This window comes from Thermobia domestica, chromosome 5 (genome assembly GCF_964235325.1).
Source record: "Thermobia domestica chromosome 5, izTheDome1.hap1.1, whole genome shotgun sequence".
NCBI lineage: Eukaryota > Metazoa > Arthropoda > Insecta > Zygentoma > Lepismatidae > Thermobia > Thermobia domestica.
Genome location: NC_137458.1, coordinates 34,107,972 through 34,126,019, shown reverse-complemented (window position 1 = coordinate 34,126,019; position 18,048 = coordinate 34,107,972). Strand labels below are relative to the sequence as shown.

General features: G+C 35.9%; 1 protein-coding gene across 5 annotated transcripts in view; it reads left to right on the top strand.

Moving 5' to 3' along the window:
• The window catches only part of LOC145685847 (TNF receptor-associated factor 4-like), a 122,101-nt gene extending 115,301 nt beyond the window's left edge, over nt 1–6,800 (top strand). For all 5 annotated transcript variants that reach the window (XM_081758470.1, XM_081758471.1, XM_081758472.1 and 2 more), the window contains one exon: nt 3,611–6,800. In XM_081758470.1, coding sequence (XP_081614596.1) covers nt 3,793–5,280 — 1,488 coding nt within the window. In that variant the 5' untranslated portion in view covers nt 3,611–3,792 and the 3' untranslated portion in view covers nt 5,281–6,800. The remainder of the gene's footprint in view (nt 1–3,610) is intronic.
• The last annotated feature ends 11,248 nt before the right edge of the window (nt 6,801–18,048 follow it).

The window sequence follows — 18,048 nt, the reverse complement described above, 5'->3', positions numbered from 1 at the left end:
GGTGGATGCAATACTGTGTCCCATCTAAGGCGTAGAATGGTGTTACGGGTTATCCATTCCACATGGGGCATAGCGTTGTCCTGTAAGCGGAGGACCCTTTGTGATTCAGAAGTGCTGGCTCCAGAGTTTGTTTTTCTTGAACATGGCTCAACTGCTGACAGTACACGGTTGCATTGATGATCTGACCAGGTGGTAGCAGTTCCCGATGCACGATGCGGCGACCAGTCCACCAAAAACACAAGAGGACCTTCTTTTGCTGGAATGCTGGTTGGAGCTGTTTTGGGACCGGTTCATGGGATACTAACCAATGGTGACGGCGGCGTGGAGCTTCGTGTAGGACCCACTTCTCATCACATGTAAACACCCTGTCCAGAAACGGTTCCTTTCTCAGACGAGACAGCAAAGAGGCACAGGTATCTGCTCTCATTACCATCTGACCGTGAGTCAAATCATGTGGCACCGATCAACCCAAATTGTAGTGCTTCCCAAGTTGACGGATATGCTTTCGAATGGTTTCTCCACTCACACCGAAATGTAGTTCTAGTTTCTCACATGTCTGGCAACTCTTGGCGTCAATTGCTGTCTAAAGATCTTCATTTTGTACACGTACTGGTCTTCTGGTACGTGTTGCTCCTTCGAGTGTTTCGTCACCGTCCTTAAACTTGCTAAACCACCGTTTCACTGTCCGCGTAGTCAAGACACCCTGACCAAAGACCTGGGATATCTTCCGCCCGCTGTAGCTGTGTTTGACCCCAGTTTGAACTGGTACAGCATACACGTCCTTATGATGATCTGTGCAGGCTCCATGTTCAGTCTGTCGATACGCAATTTCACGGTGTAACTGAACTGCCACAACCAGGTAGTGTGTTGGATATACCCCCACCAACAACTGACCTTCGCCTTATATCCTTTAGCATTCTACTCACGGTGTGAGGATCAATTGGAGCAGACCTCCTCAAAAAGCGACAGAACCTTCTTGGTTACCTTTATATAACCACCTTGAGATTTCAATTAAGACCTCACGGTATTATTAAAAGGATCCAGTATTTTTTTTAGTTAAATGAGGCCAACCATGTATTCATACATACATACGTGGAGCCAGAAGTTTTATGTGTAAGGATAAAAGGTGAGGAACTTCCTCTTTTAAGAGTTATCTTTCCTTGACCGTATGGTTAATCAGATCTCCCCAAGTGATAAGGATGCAGAGACTCATGGCGTCCTTGCAGTAGTGTGACTAGTTGCTTACCTATTATTTGATGAGTGTCTTGCTCAATCCAAAGGAATGTAATCATGTGAATAATATCGTGGTCGCGCTTTTTTTTGTAGGTTTTTCCATTTCCCATTTTTACTCTACAAAATTTTCCATGCACAAGATGCACACAAAGGGGTTACGATGCTAAGTACATGTTCAGAGTTTAAGGGAGACACAAGTGTCTGTTAAATTTATATAAAAACTTCAATTTATTCAAGAACATTGCAGCTAAATCAAGTGCGCATTCGTAAGGAACAATGTTATTGGAGGTCAGAGCTAGTGGTGCTCATGAGACGAGAAATAAGGGTTTCCCCATTACGTCTTGTAAGTAAATTTGTTAAAACTCACATCTCAGCTCCATTCTTAAGAATATTTCAACGTCTCGTCTAGATTCTCGGATAACTTTTGTGATCTTGTCTCGTCTCTTCTGATAAATTTATATACAAAATATGTGTCCTGAGTTTATTTTTTTTATTTTATCTAGAAGTTATCAAAATATTTTCGCTTACTAAAATCAAATCACGAAGAAAAATTAATTTCTTTCGACAATTGTCATTTTTCTTCTTTCGTCTCAAATATGAAAATATAATTCTCGTCTTGATTTCAAGACTAGAATAGAGATATGAGAAATGTCTCGTCATCTAAGGATCAGTAGACAGAACCATTGAGAAAGTCTTCACGTATGTATTGCTATTGAGGAGGGCATAAAAGAAGAATTTAGAGATGTAGCGTCATTAATCTTAGGGGCAGAGGGTTGGGCACTCTTGAGGTAATCATCCGTTTTTATTAAACGTATATCCCCTTTAACCTGCACGGCATTATTATGAACCCTGAACTAAATACTTCATTTCGTAGCCTGGAAAGATTTCACAATTCTCAAATCTTTCTAAACATTTTTTAAAGTTTCGCATTCTAGAAATAATTACGGTGTTGTGTTTTCTGCATTATATTTATTATTATAATTCCCATCCATCGTTTCTATAAGCTATCAGATGCAGAAAGATATTTAGTATCAACAATATGATAAAACTCCTTTTAACATGTGATTGTTTTCCATTCCCTCCTCTGAAGCAAACTTAAATCTGCTTATATTTGATAAATTTGCCGAATTTCGTTTGCCTGGCACACAAATATAGTCATATGTCTTGCAAATCAAATCAGAAAAAATAAACACACTACTGAACAAGACTGCACTTATTTAATATAAGAACACAATTACACGTGACGTTTCGATCTTCTACGTCTGATGAGGATCTTGGCTAGAAGATCGAAACGTTACGTGTAAATGTGTTTTTATATTAAATAAGTGCAGTCTTGTTGAGCAGTGTTTTTATTTTTTTCGTTTGCCTACAAACGTACTTAGAGAACGTACAGTTGTGTTCGGAACCTTCCTGGCTATCAAGATCTCTTTGAAAAGCTTTGCATTCTCGCGCACAGTGAGAATAAAATCAAACAAACCTGGATACACTTTGATCAATTTGAGATCTATAATTAGAGTAAAGGTGTTAGAATTTTCTACATATAGTTATGTGAATATGGCCATCTCAAGAAACGTGAGTAGGTAAGATGTAAAGAAGACTCTATCTTTATATTATACATACAAGTCTTCATGACAAAGTTATAAATGTATCAAGAAATTCGCTTTACTTTCCTACCATTTGCTAACGTAAGGATAGAATGTAAAAAATGAAAAAAGTCAAAGATATTTTAACCATACACCACACAGAATGGGCCAAAGCATCTAAATGCGTCGTAGGAAATAAATTACATAGCGTATATTTATACTTATGCAGAGTAACGTATCACTTCAGTCATAAGTGCTTTCTACGTAATATCTACTGTAAAATACATTCTTTTTGTTTTGAAAGTGATAGCATTTCCCTCATTTTCGTCAGTTTGAAAATTTTATATAAGGCAGTGTCCCTGTATTACATTTTTTTTTATACTACCAACAATTTTAAACGGAAAGTTGTTCACTTGCACTATTCTATGTTTTGTTTCAACTGTTAGAAACATGCCACGAAAGTGTTATTAATGCTAAATATTTTTAGGAGATCATAACGAGAAAAGTGAAATTCTGTGTCTTTGTTAGGAAAAAAAAACTCAGGACAAGCGCTTTAAGTTAAGTTGTGGATCGTGTTCTCAGATTATTCCCACTGAAGAAAAACACACCCACTCTAGTCGGAAATGATTGTACGAATATTTGTAGAACTAAACTTGGGAGTCTAATATAAAGATGAATGACAAATTTAAGTATGTATGCACATTTTTATGTTTCTGCTATCGTAATCTTTAAAATAAGAATTATTATTTGAATTACCAGGCAATATGGTTGATATTTTTCTCTTTTTCTTGTAGGTGGGAAATGATCTATCAAAGAATTTGGTAGTCCAAGTACTGCATATACTACACATCCTGACTTGCAAGTTTTCGTTCTACAAACAACCACTAAAATGTTGCTGTAGTCTTTCATTTTGAATGCAACAACATTCCAAAGTTGCAAGGAAATTAAATGAAATTAAAACCTGTAATCGAACTTTATGAAATACTCATCATTAGCGACAATGCCCACGTACAAGCTTTGCCACAATTGCCAAAAATATATCGAAGGAGACCTAGAAATCCACCAGTTATATTGTATACGTGACGAAGCTCAATCACAGCAAACTGATATGACTGTCAGTACTGATAACAACTGCACTGGCGAGATATTGAAATGTGAATTCTGTTCACAAGAATTTAACACGCAGCAACTCTTTAGTGATCATGTCGAACAATGTAAAGCAGAACTCATACAATGTACAAAATGTTACATAAAAACACAGCGTTTAGACATGTCTGAACATGAAAAGAAACATTCTCAAGAAGCTTACTCTAATTGTAATTATTGTGGAAAGAAAATGTCAGAAGTTGATTTACAATCACACATCCAAATCTGTGAATTTGCTTTAATTCGATGTGAGAAATGTGCTGTAATGGTTCAAAAGTTATATAAGGAACATCATATGGAGAATATTTGCAGTAAGAGAATTGTGAAGTGTGAATATTGTGTTTGTGAAGTAGTGGCTGATATACTTCAAGATCATTTTAATGTGTGTGATTTAATTCCTGTTTACTGCGAAAATAAATGTGGAAGAGAATTGCCGCGTAAAGATATGAAGAAACATTTGTTGGAGGAATGTCCTGAAAGACTGGTCATTTGTGAATATTGTAGTGAGGAAATGGAGGCCAAAAATTTGGAAGATCATCATTCTAAGTGTGTGAGATTCCTAGTAGATTGTCCAGAGAATTGTGGCGTAAGTGTTGAAAGAGGGAGTATAGATACACATTGTGATGAAGAATGTATTAAACTCTTTGCCAAATGTAGCTTTGAAAGTGTTGGTTGCAGTTACGAAGGGTTTCCCATCGCATTACGTAACCATATGCAAGAATCTAATATTCTTCATTCGGAACTTACGAAAGGTATGGTAGAGCATCATACAAAACAGCTGGAAGCCAAAGATATAAAGTTAAAAGAGTTAAAAGAGAAGCTTAAAGAAATGGAAATGAAATTGATTGATGCAAGAACCAGGAGTGATTGCACATTTTTGTGGAGAATTTCAAATATTTCTGAAAAGCTAACCTTACACAAAACAGATAATCCTTTATACAGTGACTACTTTTATGACTCTCAGTACGGGTATAAGTTAAAAGTAATGTTATATGTCAACCCACTTGGATATATGTGTCTATGGAGACGTTTTGATGCATTATTCCTTTGTGTTGTAATATGTTCTGGAGAATATGATTCCCTTTTAGAATGGCCTTTCGAGAAGAAAGTAACTTTTAAACTAATTAATTTAAAAGAGAGAAGTAAGTGTCTCATTAGTTCTGTTGTGGGTAAAGACAGTAAACACTTTCGAAAACCCTTGAATGGTAAAGACAATGATAGTAGTATCATCATAGAGGATGTGTGTTGTCACAGACTAAAACGTGAAGGCTATATTTCCAATAATGATGAAATATTTTTGGAAGTAACTGTAAATTAGAAAACTTTTCAAGACAGTTTAAGCGTAGTAAAAGCATGGTCTTATTTGGATTAAGGAAAATGCAGGTTCAACATTTTTATGAATCTAAATAAGTGCTAGACTCCTCAAGTATACAGCACGTATAATGATGGTACCTAGGTATTAGTAATTTTGCATTTTAGAATGTCTGTCCACTATTATATTTTACTTGTAGAATTAGTTAAACTTAGTTTTTCTTAGAATATTATCATTATTTCATAGCCAAAATAATTTTTATACTGTGTTGAATTTTGCAGAAACATATGTATATGTGTTTTTAATTAAGAAATTCTTTTAGCACATAAATTGAAGGATTTCCTTTCTTTGTAATTTTAATCTTTACGTCGAAACTTTTTGTCCCACAGGCTTGAATTTCAAATGAACAAAAGCAAATGCGAGAGCTATAACTGCAGGAAGTATATAATGTTCATGAGTAAAAGATGATTTCGCTTAGTGTCAGTGAAATGTTAAGTGAGAAACTTCACAGGCTTCATACAGTCTAAAAATCGGATAAAAGTGATGCTGCTTAAACAACGGAAAAGGCGGCACCACATAGTGCTGTACATTGTATATATTTAATCCAATAGATAAGGAACAGTAGAAAATTGTAACACTTTTATTGGTCATGATATGAAGAATAACATGTACAATCAATACATACTAGAAGTTTGGGCTCCATTTGAAATATATGCGTGCTAATGTCCTCTGCCCGCATGAATGCGACTGTGAGGGGTGTCACTTTGTGCTGTGAAATCTGGTGTACTTCGTGATAAATTAATGTTTTCAGTTCCTCGAGCTTTATTATTATTATTATTATTATTATTATTATTATTATTATTATTATTATTATTATTATTATTATTATTATTATTACGTTTATTATTAAGAGGAAAAAGCCTCGCCTTCAGAAACAAACAAAGTAATTAGTACTAATATGTTAAATCTCGAGCTGAGGTGGTCAATTTAAATAGCGACCATTACTCACAATCTAAGAATTGACGGCATCTATTCGTTGATAAATGCGCACGATTCCACGAAATTGAGTGCTAGTCCTTATGGATGATTTTCCACCCGAAATTCATTCAATATCCTTACAGACACTTGTAGGCACAGAACACTTAGAAGACGTCATTTTGCAAAGAAACTGGTTCTTGTACACTGTATTAAATACGATTGTAACGTTTAACGTCTTTGACAAAGTTAAGTTTTGGCTATTCTTTAATAACGACATGTACAACAAGATGGCAAAACAAAAAAACATTTTCTATGAGGGAGGAAGATTATATTTGTAATACAGAAATGTTTATTTCCTGCTTTAGAAAGGTAAGAGAATCACAAAATGCCGCAATGCTTCATATGTTTCTTATCATTTCTAATTCATTCTAAGTAACCATGATAACACTTACATATCTTTGGTAACAAATCTCTAGTGTGTTAAATTTCATCAAAAATATTCAATGCTTGTAGCAAATCATTCAAATGTAATTTCTCATAGAGCCGAATCACAAGGTATAAAAATGGCATGAACGAGATCAGTCTAATATTCTCGGGCGACGATCTATTCAACTATATATTTATTCAAGAAATAAGAAATAGGAACCATGGTGTAGACCATCTTGTTGCCAGATAAAGTATTAAACGTATTGGTACATACAGTCGCTTTCACAATTAAGTAATCTATATAGATGGCGCTAATGCTAACCAGATTTTTCCCGAAGGCGTTCTTAATACCAATATTTTATTTTTTATTATTTGAGTTACATAGCCTACGTAGTTTCTCGTGATGAAGCAGACTTTTGAGCCACGTGAGTATAATGATAGAATGCGAATGCATTAGAAACCTTTTATTGATTTGATGTTCTAGCGGTTGATTCAAGAATTCTTGCATAATGCTTGTATTTAGGGAATTTATTTTAAAAATTCACAAATTGATTATGGGACGTTTCCATGTGAAATCAACTAATGAAATGACAAAAACTGACCTGACGACCTTAGATTTCCGTAAAAATTGTGCACAGCTTTATTATAGTGGGAGATGAAAAATTCAAAATATTACCTCTCTCCGTCTGAAAGTGTCCCCACATAGGGTGTTAAAAAATTTAAAAAAGGCAATTTTTCAGTTAAGGTGATTATTATAAATTGTCATAAAATGGTTCATATATGCACTAAAGAGATGATACAAACATCATTGAAAAGCCCAAAGGTTTCCCTACAAGTCGCACTATATTAAAAACAACTATACAATAAATAACAACACTTCAAAAATTCGAATTAAGTTTGAATTTTGAATTTCGCACAAAAATGTCCTTGTGAATTTGTACAAAATTATGCAGATTGTAGTCTGATATGTGAAACGAAATCTTCCGCTGAAAGGTGAACTTACGGAGTCACCCAAACACAGAAGCGTCACGAACCCAGGCCCTCTCTCATAAGGACCTGTTCGGAGTAGTTTCTTCTAAGCTTCAATTACCTCGGGGAAAATAAGCTCTGACTGTTAGAATCATACTATGAGACATGTGTTGGATGTGATAAAGTTTATTACATGAATGTAGTCAACAAGATCAATAATAAGAGTATGATAATATGAGAATTTGCAACAAGGAAACACTATACAAAAAAATATTTTCTAATATATAACTACTTGTATACCATTGCATCTGTACCTACAGTTTAGTAAACATGTAAAACGATTTAGTTCTTTTTTTTTAGTTTAGTAAAAAGATTTGAAAGTAATGTTTGAATTTGAAATAACACTTGAAGGCAATTGTCTATGCAACATGTGCAACACACCTATATAACTTTAAGTGTGCAACGCATTTCCCAAGCGAGCCTGTTTTAGTTTGTATCGAGAAATTTTGTAGTACATTTTTCAAAAACAGTATTCTTTACTCAAGATTTTAAGTTTGGTGTCTAGGGGAATTGAATTTTTAAGTCTCATAGCAACGATAATAATTTAAATGAAAATCATAGTTACCTCCTGCAGTAGAGCACTTCGGAGTCGAAAAGGATGCCTGGGCACACTTCTGAAATGTTTTTATGTCCAATAACAAGGCGTTGGCCGGAACACATAGTCACACAATGTTAATTTACGTAAATGGGAATATAAAAAGGGGGGTCGAGTAGTACAATTAGGCGGAGTTTATGGTGATTCTTTTGACATGTTTAATCGTGATTGGTTATGAACTTGAGCATCAGAGCATAGGTGGGATGGCATCGAAACGTAGAGGTTGGAAGAATATCCGTTTTCCGGATTTCTTTATTTTCTTACTGTCTGTGTTGACAAAACTCCTGTGGTCGATACAACCACATTTTCCGTACAATATGTTTCCCGTAGGAAACCACAATCATCAGAATTTAGGATGACAAAACCCTTGTGGTTTGTCTTAGTGGAAACCTGTTTCCCGTAGAAAACCACAACCATCGTGTTATTCTTGGAGCGTGAACAAACATTAAGTCCAAAACCAATCAAGAGTAACACAAGTCAATGACTTAAAAATGCATATAATTTCTTATGTTTATATTTATAATTATATAACTAATAATTTAGTTTTGAGCTTATTAAATCGCGTTAATTTGGAAATTGAGCGGCATAGAGAGGCAACCCTTTCAGTCTCCAGGACTTTAATGATGGGAGTCCCATCCCACCGAATACAATCAATTTTTTGGACGAATTATGAGGCAAACAAAAAAAATTAATAAAATAAAATAAAATATAGTTGAACAGAATCGCTTGGGAAGAGAAGGCCGTGCAGTACCATTTGATCGCACCCTATATATGTTACATCATTTCAAAACAATATTAAAACATAAGAGCATATGACTTGGATGTGCGATCTGGTAGTATTGTTGTGTATTGTTTGCCAAACATACAATTAACTAAACAACAAGGATGATTCATTAACTATTAGGATGATTCATATCATCTTCAGTTGAGTACAGCTATTAAGCATATTAAATATTATAAGTAAATAATTATATCCTTGATAAGAACAGTCTAGTGATATAATGAAAAAAAATAATGAAAATGTCTAATGATATAATAAAAATAAAAAAATAAAAATAAAAAAAACTATGTGTGCACACATGGCCGGCAATCTCTCTCTCTTTATATAAGTTTTAATATTACTAAATATACCAAGTGGTTATTTACTTGTCTATGATCGATATATGTACTAAAACCCATTAATATTTACGTTAACCATTGATTATGATTCGATGATAATAAAAATACTTATAACTATATATTAAATTGCATAAATACATATGAATGGCACATTGCTTGGCACAGATTTCCCGATTTTATATATAGATATCATGATAAATATTTAATTCTGACACGTACATTCCCAAAACAACAGGTATTGGTCGACAGAAAATCCACACGCAATCCACCAGGTACCCTTGCATGATGAGAAGATTGGTGTTTGGTGTGCCATTTCCGCCACACGCGTTATTGGGCCCATATTCTTTGAGACGACAGTGAACAGTGACGTGTATATGGGAATCCTGGAGGAGTTTTATACACACTTGACCGAAGAGGAGCGTCAGTTATGTTACTTTCAGCAGGACGGTGCAACATGCCACACATCAGCTGCATCATTGTCCCTTGTGCATGAAATGTTTACACCAGAGAGGACAATCAGCAAAGGCTTGTGGCCTCCTCGGTCACCACCACGTGCGACTTGTCCACGTGTGACTTTTACTTATGGAGACTGTTAAAGGGAAAAGTATACGAAACAAATTCACAAACAATTGAAGAACTCAAGACCAGGATCCAGGATGTCACCAATAGCATTACAACACAAGAACTGACAAGGGTATATATGAATCTTCTCAATCGTGCTCACATGTGTGTTGAAGTGGGCGGAGGACACTTTCAGCACCTGCTGTGAAGGTGAGTAGTCATATTCAATACATTACATTTCATTTTATGTGTTCACTTTACGGGCCGGTTTTACGTGCCGCACCCTGTATATATATATATATATATATATATATATATATTACTCGGCTTTTCCACACATTCGACCTCGATAGAGAAGAAATTCCTTCATTTCTCACCTACATTGCTTTCATTTTAATTGTGTCCTTGGCTTTGGAAGACAGTTATTGATTAGAATACATAAACATAATATAGATATGGCACTATACCAGAAATCGTAGCTATCAATCGGGATAGCGTAACTCAACGAACCCAATCACTCATTTGGTAGATGAGGAAGGGGTTTAGTATATTTCTTACTTTACTAATGTTAAGCCAACATTGCTTACTTTTATGCTCAGTTTTTTTGTTTCTTCTTCTTTTTGTGTGTGTGTGTGTATGTGTGTGTTTGTTTTTATTTTTTTTTTTGTATATACATTCATTTTAGTTTCTGATAAATGGTAATTGTAGAATGTACGTGAGCTTCGTCCGGGACTCGACCCCGGGTGTACCCCGTAATTTTTAGGAGTATGACTGCATGATGGCCTTGTACTTCCTAAACGATTGTTTGGTGCATGTTGTTATTAATATAGATACATATCTCTAGTAATTGCATGACAGTTGGTCTTGAATTAATATGAGGATACTTACTTAAGGTTAACTCGGTAGAAAGAATAGCAAAAATTTATGGTAAAGAGAATAGCTTTATTGATACTAGGTCTAAGCTAAGGAATCCTCTTCAGTATCGACGCTTTTGGTGGTTTGTGGACTTCTGGTCCTGGCCCTCTTTTCACAAGGGGACCTTATGTAAGTGTATTTGAAATCTCACATTTGGCCTCTCGCGTTTATAGTAGCCTGTGGCATGAAGCATGGATTTTGTGAATGCAGTTTCAATCACGCCCACAAGGACGAAACACGAGGAGTGTTGGCGTTTCTGTATCCTTTTCAATGGTGTTATTTACTTTATTATTATTATTACTGTATTATTTTTGTGTTAATTTCTTTAATCTTTTGGAGTCACTCTAGTGTTATGATCTATTTTTAAGGAGTGCATCAAAGGAAAACTGAGCATATTGCAACAGCATTTTTGTATATATAATTTGCTATCAATCTATCGATACAAGCAAAATACACAAAATAAAAATTAAAATAAAATTTAATTAATACACACATTAATATAACTATAATGGAACTGACATATAAAGAAACTAGAAAAAAAAAAGAGATACAAGTCAACAGTAACTAGCAAGCTACATATTGAACTAAAATTTGTGACCACGACTAGCAGTACACTCAACAACAGCTATATCACGCTGTTGAAGTTAGTTTTATTTTTATTTTTAAATTAAATGTAATTGTACACGTAAGATTAACAAGCATTATCAATATATTTCATGCTTCAACAGGGGAATGAAAAAAAGAGGTGAAGATTGTCAACACAATATTTTCTGTTATGTTTTCTCTCTTGTTTTTATATCACGTCACAGTAAATAGGATCAGGTTGCCTAGGAGAACGAAACTCTTTTTCTCTTATTTATATACAGTATGCTTGCTATTGACAAGATGATAATAAAATTAAGAACAACTAACAGGCTTATTATAGCTAATATACTATTCTGTATAATCGGAGACTCTTGTCTTGCTGTTTGTAATTGATATTTTGAGATTTCTCCTGGTACCTTAGAGGAGTAGTTATCTAGCCCGATGGCTGGTATCATATGACAGACACTAGCGTGTTTGGTTGTGATACTGAGACATGGGAATTTTGGCTTCAAACTTACATTGCGGAACATAACTTCGCAAGCGCAAGACATATCGACGTATAACAGTCCCACTGAAGGGGCAGAAAGAAGGGGAAGATTAACTATTGGGCATGTCACTCGCAAATAATCGCTATGATCAGTTAATAAGGTTACTGCTGTAAAATTTACATACTGGTAAGGCAATACATCTTCTAAAGGCAAACAAGTCCATTTGCAGTGTCTTATGATATCAATGCTTTTTCCTGAAAGTTGTGCACGGATACAATGTAACTAATCTACATCTTCCAGTTGAATTCTTTGTAGTAGGCAAAAATAGTCCTTTAATATGTCACAATTACTGGTAAATAGTCGTGTACCGTTTGTTTGTTTGATAATTAATTGTGGCCGACTCAAAATATAGCAAGCATTATTTTCCCGTCGAAACAATAATGGGGAAAGCATTATTGTTTGATAAGAGAATGTCTGTGAAACTACAGGAATTTTAAGGCCTACTATAGAAAAATTTCTACCTATTAAACACTCCATAAGAGGAAAGTTATATAGGGGCCTATATGGCGGCTGGGTCAGAGAGACCCAGCGCAATACGTTTTTCTAAACCCCTCAACTGCGCGTTTAATTTGTATGTGATATTATCTATTTCCCCGAATCCAATTAATTCATTATATAAGGTTTTTGTCTGACAGGCCTGAATAAAATTTTGAAATTCGAATTGGGTTCGCAACCATTTATCAGTAGCCCTCAACATCCATGGTTCGTTAATGAAATAAAATACTCTTTGTACAATATGTTCCAAATTGCTTACATATAGGCGTTTGGTATGCTGACGTTCTATGATGTGAAAATAGGACCCGGTTAATGGGGAGTCAGCTGTAATTGTATTTTCCTTATTATGTTTTGGTAAATTTGTCCAATCAATATGCCTTGTATGGTTTGGATCGTAATGTACTAAAAATAAAATTGGTACAGCCGTCTCATAAAGTAATGAACTATGGTGAGGAGTTACTATCAAACCTGGATGTGCTATTGTCTGTACGTCTAGGGATTGGGCTATTACTGCGTTGCTTAAGAGGGTGATCACAACACATAGTCATAATTGGGTGGATTCATTTGTTTGACTAGCTGCTAAGTTACGTCGAGTCGGCATGGGTGTAGGAGGGGGGGACGATAAGTTGACTGTTTGAGTTTCATCTGGATTGCTCATGCTTGCATTAAGCATATTTTGAAAAAAAAAGGTTGCATCTCTTACAGCATAATATATAGAGAAAATAAAGTAAATATGCAGTAAGACATAAACTGAGTGCAATGTAGCTTGCGAATTCTGTCTCTTCGTGAAGAAATTGTGCCCTCGCCGGTGGACTCATACATAACGGAACACATATTATGGTTTGCAATTTACACAACATCCAGATTAAAAGGACTAATATTATGGTGTTCCATATATAAAGAATAGATATATAGGGGCGTTTTGGATTAGTGATACCTGGCATGAAAAAATGTTATACGGGTTCATTTTTCTGCGTCTATCTATTTTCAAATAAGGGGTTTTAAAGGTCCATGTTTCGTCTTAACACTGATTTAAATGTTGAAATTCTGTATTTTCCGAAAAACCATTTGCAATTGTTAAACTAGGAATAAAGGTCCAGGAAGCCGGTATTATCTGTTTTATGATAACGTTTGTCTCACCTACTGCTGGACAGAGAAACAATGACGGAATTTCATGATACTTGGTTAGAATAGCCCTGCATTCGCAAGGAAGATATAACTGGACAGCGCCCGATGAGTTCGAATTTAATTTTATTACTTTTTCGAATTATGGACATTTCACTCGAATGACTTCGGGGGGATTGGTTATAGCATAAAGGTTTGCTTGAAGCTGGGTTATGAGAAGACCATTTCCTTCTTCACATTTGAAGATGCAATACTGGCTGATTCGTTCTACCATAGCCCCTTCGAATAAAATACGGGGACAATCTCGTGAGGCCACGGAGTCACCTAAAAAGGGGGGTAGATAGCAAAACGGAGGATTCTTCCTCGGGTCACATGCTCGCATGTCATTATTTCCCAATATAGAAATAGTTTATCCCTCTTAATTAACATGGTAGCTTGATGAGAAATGAGACAAGTATGGTTTTGGAATTTAAACGGGATAGTAATTAGCTCGTAGGCATCTGCGGATGTCAAGGTTCTCTGTATAGGGATCTTAAATACAACTTGTACTTTATGTCCTGAATAGTGACAGCTTATAGTAGGAATAGTATAATATTTTAACAGATCTGCAATAGGAATAGCAAGCTGATAATTAAACCGTTTTATCTTTCTTGTTAATGATACCAGATCGTCCCATAACAACTCGACCGGTCGTATTAGTGAAGTTAACCGTTTTACAGCACATGCTAACGTAAGCTCTCCTTCAATCTGATTTTTAGTCAATGAAAATAATGACGTTAAGATTCGTACCGCATACAACAATTGATGCGTGGATTTTTCTGACAAATGCTGGAAAGTTATTGAATTTACGAATTTTTGTGTTAATTTCACTTGATCTTCCACTGTCTTAAGAGCTGCGTTAAGACGGACATTGAATTCATGAGTACCGTCTGAAATTGTAATTAATTTCTGATGGTCCTCATGGATTTCATGTTGTAGTTCGGTAATAAATTTCGCCAATTCGTCCTGTCGTAAGCTGACTTTATCGACTAAATCTTGGGTTGCCAAATTGCAGCACCATCGTCCTGCCAAGCCTAGAAACGCCAGCCCCCTTTTGTTACGCGACAAGGGGCTTATCTGAGTGTCAGGGGTATCGTAATGTACTCCAGTATGCCTATGAGAAGAGAGGATAGTTATTAGTTCATCGGCATGGCTTGTGAGGGAACAGAAGAAATTCTTGCTGTTATTTCCATTACATTCAGTACTTCTGAGCACATTACTGATATTTTTATATACCTCGTCTGTTGTTGTGGCGGACATCAGGTCAATTTCATAAATAACAGGAATGGAAGCATCATACGTAATCAGGTCCAGTAACTTTGCCCAATAAACTCCGGGTGTGACCAATACGGAGAGGTTGTACGCCAATGAAAAACTGCAAACTCCAATTAATACTGCCAATGTTGTCGCTATCACTGCGAGAGACGCCATTTCTGCAAGAGGAGAAGGGAGTACAGTTAAGGGTTGTCCCTATCCTTCCGCTACAAATTCTCTCCAGGTGACATCACGTGCTAAAACATAAACGCGAAATTTGTTAGTGTCTTCGTTGTAACGAATACACAACCGGAAAGCAAATCCGTACCTTGCCATTGCCCTTCTTATTAATTTTCCCAATTCTTCCTTTGTTTTCCTTAGCCAATAGGGAAAAAGGATTTTAAAAAACATTGTCATATATTTTAACCCTCGTAGCCCCAAGGTTAAAAAATTACGTTAAGCACCAAGGTGGGGTGCAAGCGCACCCCATATTAAAATATTTATTTCTTATTTAACGCAGTGTCCAAGCTTCATATTTTGAGTTATGTCGGACAGAAGGGGGCCGAAACTAGTAAAAAGCAGAATGTTTACAGAAAGAATGAGTACTTTGTTTCCGTTTTTCAATTAGAGGCAAAAGCAACATTTTCCCTAACGACAAGAGGAATATTCTGCGCCTGTCCTTTCTCTGTAACTCCCACTCGGGGAATGTTGTCACCCAAACTGCGAAAGCGTTTATAGCGCCAATGTCTAACATATTGGAGAATATTGTCATAGGCCATTGCTTGGTTTTCCGTTTGGTAGAAAATTCTTTGCACGTTTTGTCGATTGTATTGACGCCTCCCTTTGTATCATTGTAACGGAGTATTATTTCGGGCTTCCTTTCTAAACCTTCAGATATCTTCGCGTCGTGAAGTTCCGTTGATAGAAGAACAACAGCTCGATTCTTGGCTGGTACATACGACACAAGTGTATGTTTCTCAGTGAAGCCAAATACACTTGAGTATATTTCTCGTCGTATGTTTGGTAAAAACTCCGATGGAATGTCAGTTTCGTTTTTGCTTATGGTCCCACACAATGTGAGGTTCTTCTCCAATAGGGCAAGCACCGAGTGTTTTAGGCCATATTTATCTGGCTTATTCTTCATATACACACTTACCGGAGCCTTCCGCCTAAACCCTACAAGTTGTTCACCAACACACAGATGTGGTCCCGAATTCATGTTTTTCCTGCAATTCTCAGCAAATATTTCAAAAATGTCCTTTACGGGAGCTGTTTTGTCTACAGCTCATCGTTCTTCCCTTGTTTCTAAATTGTCAAATAGAAGGAAAGATGTCAAAGCTACAAATCTGTTCTTTGACATTGTCGCTGGAAATATCGGTCGACAATATGCAAGATCACTTATCCACAACATTTTGACTGCTTCTTTGTTAGTTTTCAAAGCTCCTGCAGTAATCAACAAACCAATGTAAGCCGTTATTTCTGTCCTCTTTGTTGGTTGCCAGGTACGTATGTTTTCAGGGTGATGTTCGTTCTATTTATCAAATACTGAAACTGCTTATCTGTGTGTCTCAATCACAATAATATCAATAATTTGATCTGAAATAAAAAACTTGAATGATTCATCCATTTGAGTCACGGAAGCATTGTGTTGTGTAAGGCTACGTTTCTGGTGTAATACGTTATGCGCTTTATATCTTCTCTGTGTAAACGGCTCCCTAAACAACTTCTCCCCAGATTTTGCTGTCATAAAACTGCTAATATGGCCTGTATTTTCACCTTCATTGTCACTAGATGATCCATCAGCATGTAAGCACATTCTTCTTCACTTTGCAAAAAGTCTTCTTCAGTATCTGATTCTGAAAGTGCAAACACTGGATTGTCGTAGTCCTCCTCGTCAAGGTATCTCAGGATTTCATTTTCTGTGAGACTACAACTCGATGCACGATAAGTTGAAGCAACTGGGCTTCGTTTTCGTTTCTGAGACATCACAACGCACGGTTTAAAGTCAAGTACTAACCTTCAGCACTGAGCACTAAACAGCAAAAGAATACTACTTCGTCAAAAGCGGCAAAAGACTAAAAAACAGATTACACAACAGTGACATATATGGGTAAAACAATTGAACTTAGATCAAAGTCGAACAAAACACTATCGCCAAGCGTTACTATATAATAGCGTTCAAAAAATCAGCACTGCAATCAGTGTTTGCAACTCAGAAATCTCAAAAGTGAAGAAATAAAAACAACAAACGCTAAGCACCAACGGGGGGGTGCAACTGCACCCCACTAACAAAACTAAATATTCCAATTCGAATTATTTGCTGAAATGTTCTGAAAGTTTTCTCAAATAAAAGTGACACTTACAAAACAATGTCCTGAATGCATACATTTCTGCTAAAACAAACAAAATAATTGTGCATAAAAAATTGAAGTTGGGGTGCACGTGCACCCCACATTGGGGCTACGAGGGTTAATTGTGCTTTCTGAATTAGAAAAAGGTCAAATCATTGTGGCAACATATCTGATAAGAAGCTAGGAGGGATGTAGCGAAAACAATCAATCCTTAATTCTTTTTGCCAATTGTAAATTTGCCTGATAATGTGTGGTCGGGGTAATGCTTGAAAATCTAAGGGAGGAGGACTTCTAGGGGAGGACATTCCACTTAGACAAGAGGGTTGACCGACCTTTTCGAGGACAACGGTGTATTAAAAAAAGTGCATTCAATGCCTACCACCAGGGGTGCCCATCCCCCCAAAGCTGATGGCGCACTCCCCCCCAAAACTAATAATCTCTTCCCTCCTCAAAACTCAAGTCCTCTAAAAACAATTGCCCAGTGTAGCAGTAGTTTTTATAGTACTAGTAATTGTTATTTTTGTTGTTTTTATTTCCTATAGTAGTATTATAGAATGCTTGTAGTAGTAGTAGGCCCGCAGTAGTAATTATAAAAATGGCATTACTTTTATTAGTATATTGGTAGTGTACAATACTAAATATGTTCTATAAGGATATTGAAGGGTATAAAAACTTCTACACACTGTGTATGGCACAGATATTCTTTTTTTACAATTAGTAGTATTATTTTTTTCTTTACAAAATATTGATATAA